Here is a 26,489-nt window from a genome sequence, read left to right as displayed (position 1 = left end):
TGCTGATAAGCATACTGTCTATCCAGGGCTGAAAAGCTTGCAACTTGCTTTTTTCCTCACCCAGCATACTTCTATTTCCTGCAAAGCAGTTTCATTTTGCAAAAATAAAACACACTGCATTTCAGAAGTTTTGATGCAGAATAAAGCGGAAGCTGTAGTTAATTTGATACCAAAATCAACACTCAGAACACACTGGGGCAGGAGGAGAAGCAAAGATTCAGCTGCAACAGCCACCTTAGGACATGGAAGCTTGTTTCTATGGGACACTGTAATAAAATGTGTTAAGTATGAAAACTGACAGGAAGTGAATGCAATTCATCTAAGAAATAAGCAAAAGGGAGGAAAGTGGCTATGCAAAAATAACCTTGTTCCACTTCGATCTCATTATTAGACTCACTGAGCAACTGATGTTCATACAAGCTTTCTGATTAGAGTATAAATTATATAGGGTAGCTTCTGAACAGCACATACATAATTTATCTGAGACTTCTGAAGAGACTACGTTCATAGTTCAGAGGAAACTTAAGTCTCACATCTATAAAGATTTCTGTTTGAAAAGACACTTAAAATAAAAAACTAAGTGCACTAATAGCCAAGTCTTTCAACTCACTATGGATCATTTCTAACACCTTCACAACCTGCCAAGAGACTGAAGCTGAATTCATCCTGCTTTTCCAGCAAAAAAAAAAAGCAAATAAGTTGGAAAGGTCTCAGTACTCCCATGCAATCCAGAGCTCTGCATGACAGAACATCAACAACTGCAGACAGCGCAATAACACAAGGACACATTCATAACACCCGGGATAACAGATGATTGCAGTACAGCAACACAGTCCTGACACTGCTTCAGGATACTCCTTGATCCTCCTCAGTTATGGCTGTTAAGCCCAGAGCAGAGAGAAGGCATGTTCTTGATACAGGCAGACGAACATGAAGCAAACATTACCAACTTTGTTAGGGATTCAATATGCCCAGTTTCACTAAAAGGTATGCCAGGTACAGGCAGTTAAATTTCAAGAGTTGTTCAACAACTATATTGCACAGAAAAGCACTATTGGCAGTGGCTGAAAAGTCACCAAACCATGCCAACAACACTGCTGTTTTGCTCAGCTTATGAGTGTAGACTCATAACTGTAGGTATACTACCATACCTACAGTTTTTTTCCTCACATTAATGAATGCAGTGTTGAGCACAGTCAAATAAACATTTTCTTTTCCAACACGATGCTCCAAGAATTTTAGTCTTCATTGTATGACGCTACTTCAGAGCAACTGTATTCCCCATAGAGAATAGCAGAATTAGCAAACGACTGATTTTTGCCTTTAATCAATGAAACGCTTGCCTTTTCATGTCCATTATCAGACAGCTGAAAAAGTCATTGTGCTGTAGTTTCTTTTTTTTCCCCCTTTTTTTTTTTTTTTTTTTTTAAGTGAAGAAAGTTGCCACAACCACCACCGAAGCCATTTGGAAGCTAACTCGCATTCTTTCAAAACATGGGCCTCAATTCTGTCAGACAATGTAACAAAACAAAAATGTTTGGAAGATGATTAAAAAAAAGTCTCCTGATAAGAAATACACTGCAGGCTTGATAACACCTCAGCCGTTCAATGTTCTTTTATGTTACTCGCAGATATTTGTATCAATTTTATGGAGAGCTTAAGAATATTTACAAGCTTTGAATTCCTTAGGGAAGAAACTGTAATGGAAAATTTTACACATTGATAAAATAGTTATATGCTGATCATTCAATTAAAACATTAAATTTTAGAAATAGTCCCAATAACGGTGAGAAAGCCAGCAAATAAGTTACAAGACAAAGGCATCAGATCTCCATAATAATGTTTTTATTCTTTGTCAACAAAGACTGCATATGAAAAAAGGATCTACTGTCAGCTTTTCAACACAAGATACTGCAAAACAACAGAGCAGCCTTCCTAAGTAGCAGGGACAGTGGGGTATCCTGCTCCAGGGCAGAAGATGGCTATCAAATGCATCTCCTTGCCCTCCTGCAATATAGCAAGTTAACAGTTTTCAGCTAGAGGTTAAAGAAATTACGTCAAGAAATGCTACTCTGAAGCGCTGTCCTATGGTCTGTGTTTCCACCTCTTCTCAGTCTTCGTCCTCATCTTTCACCTTCTTTTTCTTCTTCTTCTTTTTCTCTGTATTCTGGAAACAAACAAACGTTGCTATGAATAAATCGTAATGGAGAAGAGAAGCAATGCATGTAGCTAAGCAACACAGCTCAAACTCAAAGCATCTCTCTCCCTCAGCTGCCATGCTCAGCACAGCAAAAGAGATGCCTCCCTCCTCTGCCGCTACTCCACTTGGTTAGAGCACAGCAAGGGAAGCTGTGCTGTCTGCCACACACTGCTGGCTGCTCCAAGCTGTGGTCAGTCTGCAACAGGCAGCGTAGCTGCTCTAATGAAAGGGGAATAGACGAAATTCCATGTTAAGAACAATTTCAAAACTGAGCAATTATTTCGGTTACAGCATCCACTCTGCTGCCGCTAGGAGACATCAAGTGATGCTTCATCTATTCAGCATGTACAGCCTCTGCTCTGCAGGAGCCCTGAACGACAGAGATGGCTGTGAATCAGTACCAACAGATCTCTAGAGAAGGAGTAACAAGAATGGAGACTAAAGCTAGGGGTGGGCTCAGGAAAGGAAGGGAAATCCTACTAGTGCGCTGAGGAATTACAATTTCTCAGACCTTATTATGTAATACAACTCTTCCTGAAATTTACAGTGATGGATATTACTAAATGAAGTTGCTAAAAACAGTCCTTGCATAATATGAGTTAAATAGGCAAAAATATTTCCCCCCTTGCTCCATAAATTTGGAGGGAATCCATCCCAAGAAGGGTCAGGCAGCTGTGCAGCTCTGCCTCACCTCAACCGTAGAGCTGGTGGGCACCTCCTCTGTCAGTTCCTCCTCTTCCTCAGCTTGTTTTTTCTTCTCCTTTTTCTTTTTCTTCTTTTTGACAGGCTCATCCTCTTCTACATTTGTCTCTTCTGTATCACAGAAGGAAGAATAATAAAAGGGAAGTTGTTGATTATTACAAGCATAAAAGGCAGAAGGAAAAGGCTTTCTATGAGATTTGAGAGGATGCAACAAGGATACTAAGAAAGCAAAAAATACTGTGCTGTCTCCACACTCACCTTTAATCCTCTCCTCCCCTATTTGTATGACTACTGCTTGCTATTACCAAAGCTACCGAAGGCGTAAGTGACAATGTGACACTACTAATCACATCTCACACAAACAGTGCTCCTATATGCCATCTCCAACATTTAAAATAAGCCTGCATGTTTTATTTGCATTTCAGGTGCTCTTTTTGAAAAGAGACTGCCCACAGTTTGGCAAACACTTTCACTGGCACCACAAGAGCCACGGAAGGACTCAACAACCCACATTAGCAGTGCATTCAACCAGCAGTAGGTTATTGGCAACTGATTCCCTTACCCTCACATTGGAAAGAGGCAGATCAGCAGTCATTTAGACTGGAAGACACAAAGATCTCGTAACGCTGAGCTGACAAAATATTTAATGCAAGAGTAGGAACTCTGTCCTGAAAAAACAGGATTTATACAACCTTGGAGAACTGTTAACTCAAGGAGAGATTTACTCATCTTCTCTTACACTTATTTCTCCACAACTATTTGTCAACAGCCAGTGTATCTCACCACTGTGGTAGGAGGACTCTAATTTACCACTACTCATCTTTTACAATATATGCCACAGAATCTCCACGTAAAGAAAACAAGCAGAAACCATTACCCACCTGACAGCTTTTGCAGTAGCTAGTCTGCTACTGGAATATACCCAAGTTAAATTTATCTGCACAACTGAGTCAGTGCTAGATAGCACGCTTCTCAGTATGAGGTACCCATGAGCACGTTCATGATGTAGTAACCACTGTCCTTCAGTAGGCTACAAAAGCAAGATGCTGGAAATGGTAGCATCCGGGGTACGCACAGCTGCTACCCAGAAGCATGACCCAAGATGCTGTTTTCTCACTGTATTTCTCCAAAAAAAACACATTTCAGCTTGAAAGTACACTCACCACTTACAGAAAGAACAGGAACAAAACCAGTACCATTATTCAAATAAATAAATAATAATTAAAAAATCACAATCCTAAAATCTTCGCTGTACTGCCACAAGTTTAGCACTCCAGGGCAGCAGAAGGACTGAGTCAAAAATAAGCCCCTATCTTTGCCACCAGAATAGCCTTCAGACAAAAAAATGAGCTTTGGTACAGAAAATTTCTAGACATTTCTACAGCAAAACGCAGCCAACCAATACATGCATTTTTTGACATTTAAAAATGCCAGAATTAAAACAGCCAAAGGATTCCCAATAAAGGAACCTGTATGTATAATTTTAAGGGGATTCTGCCATAAACATGCTTTGCAATTAACTGTGTGCAAACATAAGGAGCACAAAATGTTCAACAGTAAGTATGCTCACCTTTGTACTACTCATATGAGATAGGTAAAATAACCCTACACTTCATTAAAGCCCTACGGTATGACAGGAGCGTATGCATCACATTTTGCCATGATGCACACTGTCACTCAGCAGGATCAGTAAGCTCTGCATTGTCAAGCACAACACTGCGAACTTCTTGTCATTACCATGTGTGTCATCCAGTCTGAAACACCAGGCAGTGGAATCCACCACAATTTACAACCACAGATGAAGCACGGAACACTCACAGACACTGTCACTTCTCACAGCTGGCAGCAGATGCCTTCAAGAAGATTTAAGTTGTCGTCTAGCAAAGCTCATCACAGGACTTCATATATTTGAATCTAGGCAGAATGAGGATAAAGGCTCCAGGGGGGCTGCTCTTTTCCCTCCAGATCCAGTACTTCTAAGTCACTCAAGCCCAGCAGGACTTCTTTGTCATACACAGCAGTTGACAACAAAGCCACCAGCCATTGCTATCAGGCACCAAGGCACAAAAAACAGCACCCAGAAGAAGAGTTTGATCGGTGGCCCTGCACAGCACTGGAAATCATTAGTTGCAGTAACCCATTTCCTAGCAGTCTTCTCTAAACTTTTACTCACCAGCCTGCAACACACCCTCTCTCCTCCATATGATTCCCCCCCACACACACACAATTAAGTCACACAGCCTATCAAATAAAGACACCACCTTGTGACACTCCTGTCATTTAAGGCTTTGGGCCTTGCAGGGCTCACTCCATTAATTTAAGATGATGCTTCTCTTGTCACCCGTGAAGGTGTCGTTTGCCAAGCTGCTACTGTATCCTGATGCCTCCATACAACTTGAGCACCTCAGTGGGGGCAATGGCTAGCCTCATTGGTGGTACACTTTCTTTGTTTGGCCACATCTAGCTTCAGACTTGAGGCAACAAAATGTCAGTCCTATTTCCCATCCTCCACCATTAACATATTTTGCATTAAAAAGCAACTCCTTAAGTGGATTATAACTTATTTCAGGCACTAACCCTCCCCTTGGTTTCCTTCTAGGTGTAACATAGAAGGTGAATGTAGTTTGAAGTCACGCCTCCCCCCTTAGCCCCCATGCTGCTAAGTTCCTGTCCAAAGTGTACCACACACCTCTAACAGGGGGAGAGAAAACACCACACACCCCATTTTGCAGTTGCATTTACATCTCACTCTAGCACAACACAAAATACTGCCCCCCTTTACTACAAATATTAAAGCAGTAGTCTGACAAAACAGTTTTCAGTGGCAGCTTTTGACCTCATTCTCATTCCTTACTTTCTTCATGCAATATGAACTGGATCAAACTTGATCTGGCTGAAGAATTCTTTTTTCCTGGACTGCTTTTCTACCATCCCCACTTGTGACTGCACAAGCAGCAAGGGGAAGGAAGGGGGGCAGAGAGTTCTTACACAGCACTGTCTGGATGTGTAATCTCTGACCAGCGAAAACCCTAAGAGTACAGCACTGCAAAGAATACAGTACTGTATTGGAAAGAATAGAGCCAAGAACAGCAGAAACTGAAATGCTCATACATATTCAAGCAGATATGCAACATAAATCCTAATGTTGGGACCTCCTCTGTTCTCTCCTGCATGTTTCAGAACTTAATGAACTACTCAACAAACTTCTTGGACCACCATCACCTCACCAACATGCTGTTGCAGACATATCAACTGGAAAAAGAGCACATCATGGTTTGTCTAGCCTATGTCAGGATGCTGAAGGGATGAAATCTGCATACAGCCAATGTGAGGTGAATAAACTGTATGAAACTGCTTCTTCCACAGTCTGTCAAGCATCTGGTACACAGCAGGGCTGTAGTTCCCAAAGTGTCTCAAAATGACACACTTGATAAAGAGATCTGGGGAAATAATAGGAGCTATGAACATCCAAAGGATGCCCTACTCTTTCAGGTACTTTGGGTATTGTTAACTTCTCCAAAAAAATCAAAAAGCACAGATTTCAGTAGTTCACAAGTATCCTGAACACTCTCTACAGCTCAAATCATCCACACAGTCTCAATTCTCAAGCAAAGGAAGGAAATTTCCTTCCTCTATATAAGCTTTTCTCTATTTCCCTTCCTTTCCTCTATAAAAGCACAAATCATTGAGTAACATTTACAAATAGAAATACCCTCCTTGTACTGGTAAGAGACCAGGCTGGAAATGACTGTAATACCAAGGAGCTCATGCCTACAAGATGTCAATATTCTGGTAACAGAAAGGAAACTCAAGGGAACAATTCTGAGGATATAGTAAGGGGATTTAGTTCAAAGGACTACCAAAAGCAGTAGCTGTGAAAACACCCCCATTCTCCAAAAAGCAAATGGGCAAAGTTCAAGCTTTTAAAGTACTCAAGTGTCCTTGTTTCATTATGATAAGCACAAGAGAACAAGCTGGAGCACATATCTCAGATTTAAAGTACAAAGAATTCCCCCACCAGTGTAATTTCAATTCTCGTAAGTTCAGCTTCCTACAAGTTGCTCCATGCATGTACACAGACACCATGAACCAACTAACCAACCAGCATCTGGAAAGATCACCACTCTGTAAGTTGAGCATTAAGAGGTACAGAGCCAGCATAACTACTCTGATAACTGGCCTCTGATTTCTCTATAGCGCAGCAGCACAGAGAAAGACAGAAAGGGAAGGCTCTGACGGTCCCAATCTGCAGACATGAGCAGTAGATAGAAATGGGAGCAGTTCAAGCCCAGATCTAGCTCAGGGCTTCACAAGAGGAACTTGAAGTCATCTTAAGTTACCTACTGGGTACTCTACTATCATAGCAAGCATTAGGCCAGCCTTTCAGAAGCATTTCAAGTGTACCCACCAAAAGAGGGACAATGTTGCACAAAGTGAACCATAAAACAGAAACCAAAGTGCTTTGAAGTCACAGCCCCAAACCTTTCTTCACAGGGTATCTCAGAGAAGAGAACAACTGCGGCCACAGTTTTAGCTCTCTAGACAATAACTCCTTGTGTACCGTAAATTCAGACTGGATTTTCCAAGCATCATTTAACCTCAAGATCTGATGTTCAACTTTAATGTGCTGAAACACTCCTATACAGAATAAAACAGTATTCATTTAAAGAAAATTCAGGCAAGTTGGTTCCCCCCCCCCCCCCCCCCCCACAGGAACTTTTTTCTTTCTAGATGCTGAGAGCCACTGAAGATGAGCCTAATATACAGTACAAAAATGAGTAGAGCTCTTATTTGTTAAAATGTTCTATACAGTAGTTTTATGAGAAGATTCCTTTTTATTCTTATTCATGTATTGCGTCAGACTCAAGGAGAGTAACCAGGTATTGTGGATGGTTGTCAGACTGCACAAAACACACAGCAGCACGCTAGCAGCATAGATGCAGTAACTAACCTTTCATCTCTGCCTTGAACTTCTTTGCCTTCACTGCAACCCCTGCCTCCTGCTCTTCCACCTCCTGAATTTTGCGTTTCTTTGAAACAGCAGGAAGTGTAGAGTCACCGGAAGGATCATACACCTTTATTTCGCTGTAATGAAGAAAACAAGTCAGTTCAGGTCACGAAGAACTAGCCTCCAGGTCAGATCTTGCAGTTAGCTTTCCAACACAATCTCCTGAAAACATTATCAAATCAGTCCTGCTCAGCTAGCAAAGCATCTACAGGAAGTTGGGCCCTTTCTCCAACACAGGAATGGTTCATCAGGAGTACAGGAGATATCCCATGAAGTACAACTGTCTGACCTGTACAGAAGGTATCAGTTCAACCAGGAGCTCAGTTCTGCTTTATATCTGAGATTCTACAAAGCGTTTAAGTTACCCATTTCATCTCTTGCCAGCTGAAAGTCTTTCTATCACTGTTGTATGGTCACAAGCACATAGCTCCTGACAATCAGGGAAGTTCATATACATACCCTAGAGTTAACAGATGCACAGGATTAGGAAGAGCTTTGTTTTTGCTTTTTCTGCCCTGCTTCTCCACCATTACATTCACAGGACACAAGTTAGAAGGCGAGGTAATGGTTCATCTTTGTATCACTAACTTCATAGGACAGGTGAATACCTAACCTGTGGCTGAAACCACCTCTATCTGAATACTGCAAGCTCCTTTGTTTAGTCTTTACCTCTTACAGAGACCACACAGAACCAGTTGCCCTTCAACAGTTCTCTTCCATCTTACCTTTTCAAGGGAAGTTGAATCACTAATAGCAATAAAGCAATTTTTTTCTGACTAATTCAGAACAGAATTCCTAGAAGAGAAAAGAAGTTCTAAAACAATAACCCTAAACTATTTTCCATCTAGACACGTGAGCAGCTAAACTTCTCTAACACAGGAATCTGAAATAGCTACCTTGCAGAGGTTGCAAATGCAACTGAGACTAGTGATCAGACTGAGAAACACGCAGCAACACTAGCAGGTAGCATTATCTACTTCTCCTCTATGCATCACAAACTCTTATGGCTATGATCACAGCAAATTGCCTTGCAGAAACTGACTACACAGCCTCTTGGAAACAGTGGATTCTGTTTCACCTCTGCAAAATAGTCAGACAACAAGATTCTGAAACATTCCTGTGATGTAATTAATTAATGATGGGTATGTAGCTCCATACAAGACTAAGAGACTCCTGCCAATATCGATACAACGTTAGTATGGCCCTTCAAACAATATTCACAAAGCAGCAGTAGTATGACTGCATACTCTGAAGATAATTTGAAGGAGACTGAGCTGGTGTACAGACCACGGACAAAGTAGTTGTAACTCTTCAGAAAGTAAACATGCTCCTGAAAACGAAACTTCAGAAATTGCAAAATTCAAATTATTTTGAGTGTATGAAATGAGTATTTTTAATCTCTTTCCCTTTTAGACAGCCAAAGTAGGCTAAACAGCAAGGAGTTATCTTCAGCACCTCTTCCCCCAAGCCCACACGTCTGCAGAACAAGCCTAACTGTAGGAACATGTCCCAGCAGGACTTGACCACTCCTCATTTCAAGAGGTCATAAGCCTGCAAGTATGTTGTCTCCTCAACACCTTAAGTTACTGCCTCCTTACACACACTGATGCTTCATTTATTGACACTTTTTTCAAGAACTGCTCCTGAAAACACAGCCATCACTATCCTTTGAGATAGAAATGCAAATGGAAATGAAAGTTACAGCCAGCCTTGGAAAAGATGTGTGGTGAATGCAAATGGATGCAATGCTGCTAATTTTTCTGACAGCACACCACGCTCTACTTATGCCAAGCACTTGCCCTCTCTACAGCAAGGAGTCACTAGAATGGGAAGGCCAGGTTAAGCAAGATGCAAATAAATTAAGCAAAAAATCCAGGCGTCGCAGCTCAGATTAAGAGTAATACATTCCAGTCCTTAGATGTTCAGCCATCAAAGCTGCAATTCAGTCATTTCAGGCACCAGAAACTGCTCTATCTGTTCCTTAAGACACTGTGCTATTATGTATCGGACCTAAACAAGAAGATCGAGCTTTGCTCAAAGCAAGTGGGTTTTTTGTATGTTTACTCTCCTAAAAATAAGATTTCTAGGACAGTTTCCAAACATGTGAACACCAATTTTCTCAAATCTAACCTTTTCAGACTCATTAAATAAAGCTGCTATGGAGTTATCTGATGACATCAATAATTTTCTACCAGAAAATCTGGTCTGTTTCACTACTTCGCTGGCTTTACTATAACTGTAAAATGTGGTAACATGGAAATTTGCATTAGTGATGGGGACATATTATCAACGTTTCAGAGTGCAGAGTAAGTTTTCAGAATTCCAAAGCAATCCAACCCACAATGAAAAAGCTTCTCAGGAATAAAAATATGAAGAGCTATTAACACTCAGTCAAGCTGAAAAGAAAAACTACTCACCTCTTGTTTTGATACTTGTCTGCCCTGGCCAAGGCTTTTCCAGTGCCACTTATTCTTCTTATCTAAAAGAAAAATTTGTAAGTGAAAAATAAATTACTCAGAACAAGAACAATTCACAATACAAGATTCAGAGCCCTTGAAAGGAATCAAAAATGGAAAGATGGGCTTATGAGATTGGCCAGGTTCTGGTACAACTGCACAAGTCTTACTCCTAGGATTAGAATAGTGACAGGGTGACAACTGAGGTGAGAAAGGCCTCATGATGTGCCTTTCCAATACTGTTCTTCTAGAAGCCAACACAACTAAAGGGCATCTAGTACAGAATCAAACATATCCCATCCACATAATTGGGTCATAACTCAAAATTCACAAAGCAGGTTCAAATTCATGCATGCTTTCTTTTTAAGGACAACTGTATGTCAGGGTAGGTATCACTCTATACCTGGCATAAAGCCGACCTTAAAACCACCATACAGGCTGAAAACTTGATTTGATTAAATCTGTACTTGTCAGATAAGTTGGTGCTTTGGTATTAACTAACATAGCTCCTTCCTTCTGCTTCCATGGGCAGTACTGTGTCCCATGAAATACTCGAAGAATTGGCAAGTCTTTCTGGATTTTTTTTCCTCTTTTTTTTTTTGTACTAGCAGTGCCAGTACTACAACGTAATAGCAGCAGATATAGCTTGGAAGGCTGCAAGCAGTCATAGCTTGCAAGATCACATGCAGAAGGCACACTACCTAAAAGCGGAAAGTGAATCCTACTTTGTCCCCGTATGCCATGCCAATGGCAACAGATGGAACAGCAGGTACAGAGAGGCAAGACGTGTATTAGGTGATGAGAGGATAATGCAGCAACTCTTGTGATGTAAATAACATCTAGCTTTGGCTCCTGAGAAAGCTCTCAACTCTAAACACCATCAGATTTTGGGAAATCACAATGAGAAATGGAGCGGAGGAGGAATAATAAACAAATTGGTTTCCTTCTAAGGAGAAGCCACGACATAACCAGCTAATGTTTACAATTAATAAATGCAGTAGAATGTAAGTGCATCATCATTTTCACTTCTTCAGAGCCAATATTCTTCAGTATAACGTACACAGAGACAATCACACAAACAAGAAAAGCTGACATCAGCTTACAGGCCCTCCAGACAAGGTTGGGAGATAAACAACAGTAACAATGACACCAAAGATGCAATGTATCAGAAAACCATGCCACAAACTGAAGAGGTACAGAAGTGACGTTTTTCAAGAAAGTCAGCTTCATGCAGCAGTCTGTGTACTTACTCCTCTCTCTTCCAAATGCCTCAGTCTTGTCTCCACTTTTAATCTGTTCTCAGCTCCCATTTCAGCACTGGTATCCTCTCCAAGGGCATCATAACGAATAGTCAAGGCAGTCTTAGCTGCCAGCATTCGAGAAATCTGGGCAAGGCAAAAAGAATATTAAATGCTAAGACTGAACATAAGGCAATGATTCACTCTGATCTGGAAACCATAACCACAAACAGAAGAACAAAGCAACCTTCTCCTAGCAGCGTTTACTCCAGAAAACAATTAGTATGTCATTCTTTACCACTTAAATACAGTTAAAGCAACACCATATTTTCTACATAAGAAGGGGGGCACACCTGAACCTAGTAAATAAGTTACTTAACTCCCACTCTACCTCAAGTTTCATCCCAAGTCATTTTGAGGTAGCTATTCAGCTGGAAAGAATTGCTCCACAATTATTTATATGCTCCACATCTCCATCCAGCTGCATTACAAAAACCTAAGCTCTTCAAATGCAAGCCACAAAAGTTACTACCTTCAACACACAGCATGAACTTGATCTTCAAATAAGACTAACGTCTGACACAGCTTAGCTTACTATCACATAGAATAAAGCAGTAAAATACCCCTTGAGAAAACCAGCGTTACATCACAACTCGGCAGGAATGGATCTGTTATTACAGAGTTGTGTTGAACAGACCATCCCCTTCCCTTTGTCAACAGGAATGAACAACACAAAGATTTGTGGGACAGTGGTATTTTCCACATAACCACAAAGCAGAATAGGAGAGAAGGCCGTGGAAAGAGCCTTAACATGAAGCTCAAGTTACCTCAATGACAGACTTCTGCACTCTGAAAAAAGTCAAGCCTAAACAGTTCTGAAGCTCACCTTTCCTTTGTTTTTGGCAGTTGTTTGTCCCACTAAGGATGCATGATAGATAAGGCCAAATTTAGGCGTGTCCCGCTTTGTCTTCAGTGCTCTGAAGAGTGCCTTCTCAGCACCCAATATCTGAACTGTTGAGGCTGGATGTTTCGCCAGATTCAAGAGAGAACCTAAAAGGAGGTGACACAGGAATAGTAATCTATCAGAAGAGCAGCTAAACAAGCACAATACTAGATCCCTACAGTATTCAGAAGCAGAAGATCTGAGCACTCAATTTCTCTATGAGCTGCTTCATGTCCATTTTGCGAAGGACAAGTAAGCCATTTCAATCTTTCATGCTTAAACTGTCTCTCTGATTTCAGCAACAGGAAAGAAGAGTGAGTCAATAAAGCATTCTGTACAAGAGCAATGCCCACTCCTGACCAGGTCCATAAGCAAGAATGCATCATCACACAACTGCAGCAGATAATCAAAATAAGGCTGCTACCTTGAGCTAATCTGACTACAAATGCTTAAAGCCAGCTTCTCAGTATTTTATCTCAGAACTGACTGGACTGTCAGAAGGGGGCTCAGTGTCTCAGAAGAGGTAGTGACTTAAGTTGCCCTCATATTCCAAAAAGGATTCAGGCCAACCAAGAACTACATCATCACAGACTACTACCAAGCTCACACTCATTCTCAAGAGATGCTCATCACGGTCTTGCATGATGCCTTTAGCCAATTAGCTCCTGAGAGAAAACCTGTGATAAGTCAGCTAAGCCTTATTTATACTGGCCAGTGTGACCTACCTGCATGAGCGATGAGCCTTGCTCCAACCAGTTCACCCACCATGACAGTGAGATTAGGAGCAATGGCCATCATTCTGTTCTTCAGGTAGTCATACAGCTGTGTCCGATACTCAGAGATCTCAATCACCTGGCACAGACAAAGTTTAGTTACATGAATCAGTATTGACTGACAGGCAAATCTAAGCCCTAAATGAAAGTGTTGAAAATTCCAAGGAGGCTAACCATGTAAACTACACAATCAAGAGTCAGTTACAGGAAGCTTTATATAGGGCATATTCCCAGAGCAGAGTTCCATCCATGAAGTGTACTGGATTCGTATTGTTCATTCCCTCATGCAACCTATTTTCTCTGCACAGCTCCTGATAAAGGAGCTGACAACATGCCAAAGACAGCGAAGCAGAACAAAAATACTTAGTAAGGACATTTTCTTTAGGACAAAACCCTGGAACATTTAGTTTTCACATAAATCTTTGTCACCATTCTCTTTAAATAGGATAAACGGTCTTTATTTGTTCCATACAAATACACCCAATTAAAATACACATAAAAAAGCAGCCCAGTCTAGACTGAGAACAGGAACTCGCTATTCCTAACCCTGCCACTCCCTTGTAAAGTCACAAAGGGATTCAGCTGGCACCAGAGTCAGAGGGAGTTCATACACAATACGAATGAAAGCAGGAGAGGGCTCCCAATTCTTTTCAGGCCTCAGTGCTCCACTTTTAACCCAGGGCTTACCACCCAGCTTCAAAATTGACAGGTTAGAAAGAGGTTGCATAGTACCATTCTCCTAATGAAGGGCTTAAAAGCACGCCAATGCCAGAATTCCATCCAAAACGAAGACACTTGCAGAAGATTTCAAGTAGACATTAACAGATTGAGATGGCTCAGATGAGGTAGTGACTGTGCACCCTCACATTTGTACATCAGGAAAACCACAATATAGGAATCATCACTGCCATCATGACTGCGTTAGAAAGATCCTAGGAAAACCTCTCCTTGGTAGAAGAGTCTCTGATGTTGTTAGGCAACGTGGAATTTCTACTGCTTTTCATATATGTGTACGTACCTGATCACAGAGATGGATTATGTTGTTTATATCTTCTTCTGATACTTCTGTTCCCATGGAAATCTCAGCAGCAGCTTTTACATCTTCCTCAATCTCCTCTGGTAGGATGTCAGAAACATCAGAAGATGCAAAATTCCTTCTGTCTCCTGCAGGGGACAGATGAAAGTATGCTTGTAGTGGTGGCAAGATGAACAAGTATGAAAAGAACAGAAACAGACAAAGATAAAAAGGCTAAAATAACAACAGTCAGTCAAGTCTGCTATCATCCTAACCTAAACTCCCAAAATATACATTTATGTTCAGACTTTATTTACACTACCTGAGAATGGTTTGGAAAATTAAATTTGGAACTAGAAAAAAGCCTTTATTCTTTAACACTAAATACTTCACTTTTCCAGTAGCTTCTTGCTTTAAGATTTTCAGTCGCAAGATTACAAAGGAAGAATACCAGGAAGCAAGCAGTCACTTTTAACTAACCAGGCCTAAGTAATTCTTCCTACAATTGGAAGAGAAGGGAAAAAAAAAGAAAAAGCAGCTGTAGTCAAAGGGAACGGCCACAAACAGGCAGCGGGTCCCTTTACATCATATTTGACAGCTAATATCCAAACTGGTCTGCTTATTAATTCTGATTCAAAGATCTGCTGGTGGTCTTCATGAAGAATTGGCTGGTCGTATGATACTAGCTTTATATTAAGCTTCAGAGTTTCAAATCGCATTAGCATACGGAGGCAACTACTTACCAATTCTCTACTGGCCCTATTTACAGTGTTCTTAATGGTACAGTTGTACACAACACCATGACCTGCTGGAGAGCAAGCGGCTGGTCTACAAATCTGTGTATTAACGTTTCACATTAGTACACAATGCACTCCCCAGGCTCACACCTCCTTATTACTCACCAACTTTCCGCACGCATTTACAATACGTCAGGTTATCTGTGATGATTTTACCCAGCTCGGGAAAGTGCCAACCGTACCATTCTCTACAGCGCATGATATAATTATTCAGTTCTTTGTCCAAGTCATCAAGAAGTGCTATGAGAAAGAAGAATGGACTTTTGTTTCTTAAAAGGAAATGGAGAAGTGGTTAACTCTTAAATCAACTCATTTAAACAATGTACGGGGAGATTACAGAAGTAGATCAGTTGCTCCAAAAGTAATGCTTCCTATTTATTTCCATGGAAACTGCAACAGATGCAAAAAGCACAACACCACTATTTGATAAAGCAAATCCTCATCTACCAAACGCTTTTTTTTCCAATGTAGTCACCACCATTAGCTATACATATTCATCAGCAATGAAAAAGTCTGCATGCTGCATTAGTAGAAGTCTGCACCAGAAGGGGGACCCACTGTCATCACTGCCTCCCCGTGCTCCCACCCACCATCTGGTCTCCAGAAATGTTCAGCAAACATCAATGAATGTCAATGGGTGCCAATTTTTCCACACAGAGGAATTCAATGACACCTTCGTTTCATATATGCATCCACATCAGACACCATTTTGTAAGACTGCCCCTTTGCTGCCATATGCCACACAGTAACAAAATATAACACAGTATTGGTGGGAGGGTTCTACCTCTACTGCCATACCACCAGCATTCACCTCTGACGCTGCTGGCCAACATAATAAAACAGAAGGCATTACTTTCAGAGCAGCCCTCATATTTTATCACAATGATTCTACGGAATGGAACTTAAGCTGCAGTGAAGTACGAGCCTTTTGTTTTCAGAGAACTGCATAAGCCTAGGCACAATAGTGCAGGGACATCAGAATTACCACAAACACGGTCTGAAAGTTTCACCACTTGGACCACCTTGGAGAACTGAGTCTTTTAACAGCTGCAAAGGGCATTCTCTTGCAAGGGGCACAGGAGCCACTGTGATTCTCCCTCTCAATCAGAGAAGTGCTACACACACAAGGTAGATGTAACAATCAGTAAAGTTTATTAACTTTACAGAAAAAGCCTAATGGTGAGAACGTATCTTGCATTCAGTTACTTGATTCTATTAAGCTCTTTAATTGTCTTCGTAGTATAAATGCATCTGACAAATCCAACAGGCTCACCAGTTAGAAGATATTACTGATAACTGGATTTACAACATCAACATGTAACACCCACGGCATACATTGCTACAGAGCCCCGAGGCTAAAATATTTCCCTCTAATGCAATACCAACATTCCCATCTGTTGTCTCAGTGGTAGTGACGAAGGAACTGAATTATATCATTATTTTCAGCTTAACTATGTTTCATCATTGACAACAGTCTGGGAATTAATATTCCAAACAGGATTCCTCGTTACTGCCTCACAGCAAGAATGCTGACTATGATGTGGATGTCTTCAAAGACACATGAGGAATGGGTGTCCCTACCTGTCTGTTACAGTCTGTTTGTCATTAAGGAAGCATGGGCATGGAAAGCAGCATTAAATGCTGCAGTGGTTTTTACACCTCTAAGTTAAGAGCATCTCCACAATGCACTATATGTGACCTACCATGCAAATGAAGATTCAGAAAGTCCCGTTCTGTGGGGCCCAGACACTCTCCCAAAATAACTGAGGCGAGGCTGGTTGGGAAGTGAAGTCCTCAGAGGACTGAACTTACACTGCCTGTATTTCAGCTCATCTCTATGCTAAGAAAATGGACATCGGCTTACCGTACCACCCTAACAATGTTACTGTTTGTGGTAAATCCTATTGAGATAACAAACCTTGTGCCTAGCAGAACACAATATAATTTACTGTAACATGCTAAGGAAAAAAACAACACCAATACTTTTCTGCAAACAGCATCAAGAAGGCAAATAACAAGCTGGACCATTAATAATTTAGGCTCTAAATATACTCACAAATTGCCTGAACGATCATGGTATCTACTTTGTCTGGGCTGAATTTCAACTTGTATCGAGAAAGACTGTGGATACAGAAATAATGTCATCAGTACACTGACATCCCACTGCAGAGCATATCCCACCCGTCCCTCTTTTACAGGAACATGGCTGTCCATACATTCATTCATATCAGCTCAACCTTATGGCACTGACCACTCCCACCTGCGACCACTGAGGAAACCCTGATGACACAACCTTTCTGAACAGCTGTGACATATACATATGCATATGCTATGGAAAAAGTAAGAGCTAAGGCTAACTGCACCACATGCATCAGGCTGAGCACGAACACTGTGGCAGGAAATAGGCTTCTGGTTTCCATCTGCATTGCTTCCCACAAAATTTGTCAATAGCACTTTCAGTCCTGCAGCAGTTGGAAGTGATCCATAAAACACAACCTACATTGCAGCAAATATCAGCAATGGTAGCGAGAAGTAATAGAAGAAACTTCCCAGAACAGACTCTTACTGAGAATGGCCATTATCACCTGGCTTTCAATGTATGTTTAACATTTCTCCAGTAAAACACATGATATCCATGAGGACTTACATCTTCGATTTTTTTTTTATATTAATGCCTATTTTCTAGACATCCTTAGCAGCAACACATGCATTTTTAAAGAATTAGCTACAACAAAGCAGTTCTCTAACTTGCCAATGGCTCCAGAACAAGCTCACATCAGAAAACGGATTAAAAGCTGCTCATGAGTGTACAACCGACCCTGTTGGACACACAAGCTGATCCAGTGATTTTTTTCTATTTAACTACTGCTCCACTAAACCTAGCAAGGTGTGATGGTGGGAAGGGAAAGACATCTCTGCCTTTAATACTTACATTATATACATTATATGCCAGTGTAAATCAGCAAAACATAATCCTCCCATCTCTAAATGGCAATGGAGTTTTAAACTAACCATTCAACTGCTACAGAGACATTAAATCAAGCTCTGTAGTACAGGGAAAGGAAGCTATCAACTTTGGGCTGAGGCTGAAGCCTTTCCCCAAGAAGGTGGTTGCAAACTGGAAAACCCCTGTGAAACAAGGCTTCAGATGCACGTGTACGTTGACTTATAAAGTGAATATGAGACCACATCACATGGAGACATTTGAAGCAGCACAGAACAGCCAAGGTCACAGGAGTAGGAGGACAGTGACGGAATGAAACAGAGTTGTGCTAACAACTCACCTGTGTGCCAGGCCCAGACACATAGCTGCCATCTCTCGAGAAGGAAGGCCTGTAATAAGCCCTTCAATCTGTGAACGAATCCCTCTCATCAGCTCTGTAACCATTGGGCTGTGTATACAGCTCAAATTCAGCTTATCCTGTAAGATGGAAATCATGAGTCCAAGTCAGACGTGACAATGATATTTCTCTAAATCCCTTCTTCCAGATCTTTATCTCATTACAACTGGCTTTCCCCTGGCAATTCTGTGGTCACTCAACAGGTTCAAGTCTTTTTTCATGCTTAAGGTAGTGACAACTTCAGTTCACTACACTGTAACAATCTCAGTTTGAAGAGCAGATACATAATTAAGCCTCTATTTGCTACACAGGCAACAGAAGTGAAGAATCAACAATCAATGACATGAAAGCATCAATTGAAGTTCTTTACTATGAGAGTGCTGAGGTGCTGGAACAGGCTGCCCAGAGAGGTTGTGAATGCCCCATCCCTGGAGGTGTTAAAGGCCAGGTTGGATGGGGCTCTGGGCAGCCCGGTCTAATATTAGATGGGGAGGTTGTTGGCCCTGCCTGTATCAGGGGGGCTGGAGATTCATGATCCTCGTGGTCCCTTCCAACCCAGGCCATTCTGTAATCACAATTTTGAAGTTTACTGGAAACGTTTCAGTCCCAAAAATAATATTCAAAGACAGAATATATGGGTTTTCATTTCTTCAGGGTTTGGGATCTTTTTCAGAGAACAAAAATGAATAATTAGGTCAGAGTCCTTGGTGGCATTCACTTCAACGCTGAAGCTTACTCTGTTTGCATCCCTCAACAGCCTCCCAGCACAGAATGAGAACATGGTCAGAATAAAACTCTCTCGAACAGGCAGCAATCGGACATGAGATGTGAACCTCGGATTTGACAGCTACTTGCCAGCATTGACAGCAAAGGAGACATTTGATCATAAGGAACAGTGATTCTACACACCACAAACGTCACAGTGGCAGCAGGTTTCACTGTTAATAATTTTTATCTTCCTGGAACTGTGTGTAAGATCTCTTCAAGTAGTATGAAGCAGAAAGACAAAGACAAGAAGAAAAACAGCAAAGTCAATTATCACCTTTATGACACCACCAAGTTTAGCATCTGCTACAGCCAACTGTTCGTGGGCATCTTTTGCCACTATCTTCTTGAGGATTTTCTTCAAGTTCTTGCTCAGCTTGCCTTCTACAAGAGCTGTGGATGCTGTAGAAAACAAGAACACCAAAGATGCAGTTTCTTCCCTTTCCTAAAACCTGCAACAATACGACCTCTAGCATGGCATTTTTATTTTGACTGTCACAGTACCTTTACTCTGAGCTGTAATACCACTTTACTGTGCAGTAGCTAAAATGAAAATAGAAGGAAGTTATATTCTTGCCCTTTTGAAGACCTAGATCAAAAGCCATTTTCCCATCTGCTTTGCCTTGCTCCATGTGTTTTCAGTTCGATGTTTTTGAATTTTGCTTACGGAATGCTACAAGCACATAATGTGTCTTAGATGTAAATTTCACATTTCCAAAAGCAAGGTTTTAAGGGAACGTTTTGTATACAATTTAATTAACCAGTCATTCTCCATGTCCCTTTATCCACAGCTGAAGTATCTTAAAATGAACAACGGCTTATTTGCATCCTGTGCTGACAGCAACATACGGTCCTCCAAAGCCCAAGAAAAAACAACACCATGCCCATGGACTGGGGAGTCAGAAACAGACCCTTTTAGTATACACCGCATAGACTGAAGAATTTAAGTATGGAAAGAATCCATTTAAAGTATTAACTGATCTCTAAGAGGTTTATAACCTCACACAATATATCTCAAAATGGCACGATCCACTGTGCAGATCAACCTTGTACCCCACTGAACTTCTGTGGTTGATGCAACATCTTCAACATAATAACACAGAACACAAGCCAGTGATTTTGGATTTCTAGAACCTTAAGGAAATGCAAGAGCAAATTCTGTGCTCAGTTATCTTTTTCCTCTCATCCTTTCTAAAATGAAGATAAATTATGAAACTTTCAAGACAGCCAATGCCTCCGGAGCCCCATAAAACAGACACTTACATAATAACTTACATAACATTCAAAATAAATGGGTAAATAACATAGGTAGCTTGAGTTATCTCCTCCATTTCCCAGATTAAAACTCTAAATTAGGGGGTTTTGTTTTTCTTTGTTTTTGTTGCTTTGTTGTTCAGGTGTCTGTTGGGGTTTGTTATGCATATCTTCAAATCAGACCAGCAATACACGCTCTGAACATAAATCTAAGCAAAAGCAACATACGCCAAAAAATATGCCAGAAAACTGCACTGCAGCTTCAGTCTCAACTCTTTCATTCGCATATATGACATCTTCATTTTTCAGTGTTCTCACTTTCCCTATAAGCTACCCCAACTACCTTAGAATATGAAGATCCATTATTTGGCAGTAAATGTGAGGTGTAACATCCACTTACAGAAGTTATACATTACCAGTCCATTCCGCACTAATAATCATGCTATCCCTGAACAACTGGCTAGCACTTTCATCTTTCCTGTTCAAAAAAAATCTGCAGCATTGGGTATTTAAGTGTTTAAATAGTAAAAGTTAATTCAATATTAGGCTTTCCATTTTGTTTAAGCACCTGAATTTCTCTGAAGTGCAATATTAGCATTTCTTCAGCTGCAAAACAACAAAAAGGTATAACACATCCATAAAGCAAGCAGTTATAATAATATGTAGTCTGATATCTGTCTGTTGTCTCAGTGGTAGTGACGAAATGTTGACTCAAATCAGCTACATTCAGTTCCAACAGGTATCCATCATTGACAACAGACTACATACTTCAAATTTCTGCATGGGGCTCATTAGTAAACTGCTTGGACAATAAGAATGAAATGAAAAAAATTAAGACTTCATTATGTCTCTACTACATTGTAGAGTGGGTGGATGACCTCATGAAACAGAGGCAGCTGCCTTTGAAAGATGCATTATTTAAAAACCAAGCAAAATAAAAACAGCAGAGACAGAGGTAAGCAATGAGTGAACCGCCGTCTGACGGGTTAGAGATTGTTGTTGTTTGGTTGGCTTTTGTCATTTTTCACAGAACAATGCCAACTTCCCCTTACCAGCAAGAGCTTCTGTCGTGTCCTGAAACTTTTCAAAGTGTTTCAGCTTTACTCTGCAAAAGAAAAATACAAGGATGTAAACAAATGTACATAAACCAGATGCTAAAAAAAACGCTTGCTTTTTTTCCTGCCCCTGCTATTACAGCTCCCCTCTTTGTCCCTGATTGCAACTGAGCAGAGATGAATATTCAGACCCTCAAAAAGGAAGAGGAGCGATACATCTGATATTTAAGGACAGACATTGAACACGTGAATTTCAAGACTGCACCCTGCTTGTCACTGCTGACTGATAACACTATCCTTCTCATCTTCAAAAGAAAACCTCCTGCCTCCATGGGACACAGCCTGCACAGCTCAGATTTAACACTCCTTTCCACCAAATAAATCTTCAAATCTTTAAGACTGAACTGATTCACTGCCCCTGAATCCTCGAGTCCTCCCTTGTAATTACATGTTAGAACAAAAGTTTCGAGTTGAGCTTAAAACAAACAACCAGTAAACGGAAAATTCTTCCACGGCCTCACTGCTCACCAGAGCCAAAAATCATATGTGCAGTGTTTAAACACACTGTGCCAACTCCCGCAGCTCAAGTTCCTTCTCCCCCTCACATAATCTGTGGTGTTGATATCTAGAGTCTCAGTGAAGAAGCTATCACAATCCAGTAAATTCCTTGTCAAGGGCAGGCATTTAACTAATCCAGTTCTGATTAACCACTGTGCTTTGTGAGTCAAGTATTTGCAAAAGAAGCAAGGTCACAGATAAAGCTGAATGCCTGAATTAAGAACACAAGCCCAACAAAAGCCCCAGGCTTATTCTGATGCCTTTTTAGAATCATTAGAAATACAAGAACTGACTTGATCAGAGAACAGATCCATTAAGAGCCATATACTGTCTAGCAAGTGGCCAGGATGATGTTTCCAAGACAAGATTAGCAACACTTCAAACAGACAAATGTAGAATATTCTATCTTCTCCTCTAAATATTCCTGCAGAGCAGTACAAATCCAAACCACAAGTCATAGCTTGTTCAGAGGTATCTGTTCTAACCAAAGTTGGTTAGAAATGCTCCAATAAAAACACCCTAAGCAGACTTGGCAGGAATTCACCATTGTTCCCAGCCTTAGGACTATTTGCTAGAAAGGCCAGCTTGGTCAGCAGGCACTGCAACCCCGGGCAGCTGCTCAGCAACACTAACAGTCACCGGTGGCATGGGAAGCAACGCTAGCTCTCAACTCACAGAAGGATTCACATGCAATTAGTTTCAGTTGGATTGAACCACGATAGGTTTTTATTTCAAGAATTTCCTGTGAGCACAAAAACATGTTATTTCATCCAGTTTCAGTGTTACAAACTTGGATGTTCTTGTCAGAACATCCAGAACTCCTTATAACATTGTTCTTTCTTTTCTTCAGTGCCATGCAGTAACAACTTCTGCAGCTTAATTACACTGCAAGTTTTTTATATATATATATATATATATATATATATACATACACACACACATATATATGTAGTATTTCAAGATACTCTTAGTACTCGATTTCATGTTACTGCTGTTGATGGCTTTTAAGTTTTACAGTACGATAAAAGTCAACACTTGTTTCTGAACCTCAGGTGAACAGAGCTATACAGGCAGCTCTGTACTTCTAAAGTCAGGCTGTTACCACCACATCAGGCTGCTTACATTTTGTTTGCTTTTTCAGGAGTTTCAAACTCTTTCCACAAGCTGTCAACTTCTTGGAGTTTTTTCTCATTCAGAACCTGCAGACAAAAACAAACAAGACAAGTATATTTAAAGCACATCTGAACAACCTTCAAACCTGCATTCAGCAGAGATGACCTGGAACAGATTCATGGCATATCCTACCACTGGAAGTTACTGCACATTGACTCAACAAACAAAATTATGGTAATCTCCGGTCTCACTGCTCTGTCTCAGCATCTTCATCTCACCAGCATGCAATTGAATTTACAGTGTTATACTTGCTTTCAACTGCATCAGAGAAGTTGCTCAATAATGGCCAGGTCCTTTTGAACCTACACCATCAAAGCAAAGCCCTCTCCCTGTTTATCAAAACTGGTCTTGCTCCACTTCTCAAAGGATTCATTCACAACCCCAGTGACCCAAAACCAAACCTGTCTCTACTTTGGGAAAATACAAACATGTCTGGGACACCTCAGAGGAAGGAGTGATCCCACACCTTATTTTCATGAATCCAAATGAACCCAAGGAAGAAAGGACATCACAGCAGGGATGACTTTTTACCACAGCTCAGTAATCATATGAGTTAAAACTGCTTAAGACAGAGCAATAGCATAATCCTATGTGGTCACAGGGGATTCCCTTTCAGTATTTAAACAGGAAAAGGATAACAATTATGCCATTAGACCCTACACACATTTTTACAGAATGCTGAGCATACTGCAAATTCCTAGAACACTGCTCAGGGGAACAGCACTGGCAACATCCTTACAAGGTTAAGTTCTTTATACCCCCGTAAGAATGCTGGATTTCAGTTGTGACAAGCCCCAGCACAACTATAGTTTGACTTGGAGCAGCGCAAAAATCACTCTTGTGCCCTTGCAGATTTTTAAACCCAGGTCAAAGGAGGCCCTTTCTTTATTTTTTTAAATTATTGCTGAGCAAATAGACATGATGACTCATTTCCCACAGGTCTCTGAGGCACAAGACACCCTTTGGGCACATCTCCCTCTCCCCAGCCTGTTGATTCTTTGCTTTGGATTGAATTCATCTTTGATATGGACTGGATTAGTCCTTCCTACCCTGAAGCTCAGAGAATTCTCTGTCTCTATACACAGACATGGAGAAAAACACAAGTATGCAAGTAGATAAATCAAGGTCGATAGTATGTAGAAATTATGACTGCCTATGGACATTTTCATGTTCCACCAAATAATAATACATACTGAAACAAGACTTCCAAGTACAAGAACACTGTTATCCCATTTGCCCTTACTTTGTACACACTCTTTAATCCTCTCATGGGAACAATACCTGCAAAAGAAACTGAAAAGCTACCCAGCTTGCAGAGGAAGATCGTTATGATCACCAAAGCATAAAGGCAGAGCGCTACTGTTATGTTGGCTACAGACAGCTTGTGAGCACTGCTGAAAAGGGAAGTGGGTGACGACTGCTTCCAAAAGTTCTGAAACCTGAATTCTCTTCAGTTCTCAAGGAATTAAAGAAACAAACTAAACAGTGACTGTCTTTAGAAACTGTCTAAAAAAAAAAAGCCAAACACTTTGGTGAATACTTCGATAAGAACAAACATACAGATATAAGAATCACATAAATGTGCAGCTACTGTGTGGAGGAAAAGAAAGCCTTCCCTGTCCTGCAGATGTGTAGGGTGCATCCTGGCAGCTGCAAACAGAACCAGTGTGGAAAAACAAAACGTGTCCAAACACATATCTTAATAAAAATGTTAATTATGCTCAGTTCTAGCAGACAGCTTCCAGTTCTCTTGCGTCCAACGCAGATACCAAATGCAGTTCACTCTCCCAGAACATGTTTAAAGCCTGCGAGGGAAAGCAGCTGCTTGCCGTCTGGCGCCCTCTGCTGCCTGGCACAGAGGCCACAGCCGGGCCCAGCACGCAGCTGCTGACATCAGCACCAGCACTTCTGCAGAGGAGTTCCTCCAGCTCTGTGCCCCTACTCCTGCCTTTATTTTAAGCCAACCTTGGTTTCAGTGGCTTAAATATGGGCTGTTTACAGGCCCTCCTAACCCCCGCAGAATTACATAGAATCACTGAATCTCCTGAGTTGGAAGGGACCCTCAAGGATCACTGAATCCAACTCCTGGCTCCACAAAGGGTCAAAAGTCAAACCCTCTGCCTGCGCACACTGTCCAAACACAACCTGAGCTCCGGCAGCTCAGGGCCCCCACTGCATCCCGTTCCATGCCCACCACTCTGTGGTGCAGAACCTCTCCCCAACCCCCAGCTGCCCCTCCCCTGACACAGCTCCATGCCTTCCCTCAGGCCCTGTCGTTGTCACAGAGAGCAGAGCTCAGCACTGTTCCTCTGCTCCCTGTGAGGAACTGCAGCCGCCATGAGGCCTCCCCTCAGCTCCTCTGTTCTGGGCTGACCCAACCAGGGGGACCTTAGCCACTATTCACGCATCTTGCCCACGGTCTCTTCCCCATCTTTGCTGCCCTTCTGCAGACACTTTTTAATAGTTTTATATCCTTCTTACGTTGTGGGGCCCAAACCTGCATGCAGTGCTTGAGGTGAAGCCACACAGCACAGAGTGGCACAATCCCTGCCCTCCACCATCTAGCTAAGCTGGGCATGACATACAGCACTGCTAGGCAAAGACAAAATGTTATGAAGGATTTGGCTCACTACATTACAGTTACTTTTTTTTTCCACATGGAGATAAAACGCCTGTTAACAACAGAACAGCTGCACTCCGCAACAGTACCACGGGCCACTGCCCAGAACCCTGAGGAAGCTACCTACGTTTCCCTATACAGTCTGCAAAAAGAGCAGCCATCAGCTTCAGCGGGCTCTGGGCCTTCTCCCAAGCTCCCACCTGCTCAGCTCCCACAGGCCAGAAGCCCCAGGACGGGCGAAGAACACCCACCTTTACCCCACTTCCCTCACCACGATGGACAGGCCACACGTCCGCGCCATCCACCAGGCCCCAACCGGGAGCGAGGCGCGGCCTCCTCACTACCTTTAGACCGCGCGCCAGCACCTTACCTTGAAGATAGCGTAACCAGCAGCAGTCTCAAACAACACCAACATGACTGCAACGGAGAAGGGCCGGGGGCGGCCGGCAGCAGCACAGCCACGTGCGCGTACCGACGGTACCCCCCGGTTAAGCACGCGCGAACCGGAAGAGGAAGCGGGCGCAACGGAAATGACCTCAGCGGCAGGGGGAAGTGCTGGGGCCGCCTGTCGCGCGCGCCCCCACAGGCCAC

At 41.7% G+C, this 26,489-nt stretch overlaps 1 protein-coding gene and 4 non-coding genes across 5 annotated transcripts; all 5 read right to left on the bottom strand.

Annotated features, from left to right (window-relative positions):
* Nucleotides 1-1,823: 1,823 nt before the first annotated feature.
* NOP58 (NOP58 ribonucleoprotein) lies at nucleotides 1,824-26,410 on the bottom strand. The gene is made up of 15 exons (XM_421942.8): nucleotides 26,269-26,410; nucleotides 23,228-23,304; nucleotides 21,545-21,597; nucleotides 19,516-19,640; nucleotides 18,417-18,553; nucleotides 17,189-17,253; nucleotides 15,238-15,372; nucleotides 14,339-14,484; nucleotides 13,273-13,399; nucleotides 12,491-12,654; nucleotides 11,617-11,751; nucleotides 10,328-10,389; nucleotides 7,854-7,987; nucleotides 2,892-3,013; nucleotides 1,824-2,167 (listed from the first exon to the last, which is right to left on the bottom strand). The coding sequence occupies exons 1-15, from the start codon at nucleotides 26,311-26,313 to the stop codon at nucleotides 2,111-2,113; spliced, it is 1,584 nt and encodes a 527-aa protein (XP_421942.1). The 5' UTR covers nucleotides 26,314-26,410; the 3' UTR covers nucleotides 1,824-2,110.
* On the bottom strand, nucleotides 13,057-13,142 carry LOC112532845. The gene has a single exon (XR_003076307.1). It is a non-coding gene; the product is annotated as a small nucleolar RNA SNORD11 (small nucleolar RNA).
* Nucleotides 14,150-14,233, bottom strand: LOC112532846. The gene has a single exon (XR_003076308.1). It is a non-coding gene; the product is annotated as a small nucleolar RNA SNORD11B (small nucleolar RNA).
* LOC112532850 lies at nucleotides 16,523-16,610 on the bottom strand. Its single transcript, XR_003076313.1, has one exon. It is a non-coding gene; the product is annotated as a small nucleolar RNA SNORD70 (small nucleolar RNA).
* LOC112532849 lies at nucleotides 21,167-21,255 on the bottom strand. The gene has a single exon (XR_003076311.1). It is a non-coding gene; the product is annotated as a small nucleolar RNA SNORD70 (small nucleolar RNA).
* Nucleotides 26,411-26,489: the final 79 nt, after the last annotated feature.

This window comes from Gallus gallus, chromosome 7 (assembly GCF_016699485.2).
Source record: "Gallus gallus isolate bGalGal1 chromosome 7, bGalGal1.mat.broiler.GRCg7b, whole genome shotgun sequence".
In the NCBI taxonomy this organism is placed as follows: domain Eukaryota; kingdom Metazoa; phylum Chordata; class Aves; order Galliformes; family Phasianidae; genus Gallus; species Gallus gallus.
This window is presented reverse-complemented; position numbering and strand designations above follow the sequence as displayed.

What these genes read in the sequence shown, in the direction of transcription:
- NOP58 (XM_421942.8), bottom strand. Translation starts at nt 26,313, where the DNA reads ATGTTGGTGTTGTTTGAGACTGCTGCTGGTTACGCTATCTTCAAG. An exon ending in AACTTGGTGGTGTCATAAAG is followed by an intron (nt 18,554 to 19,515) that starts GTGATAATTGAC and finishes TCCATCTTACAG; the next exon opens with GATAAGCTGAATTTGAGCTG. An exon ending in CTGCCAAAAACAAAGGAAAG is followed by an intron (nt 11,752 to 12,490) that starts GTGAGCTTCAGA and finishes TGCCTTGCCCAG; the next exon opens with ATTTCTCGAATGCTGGCAGC.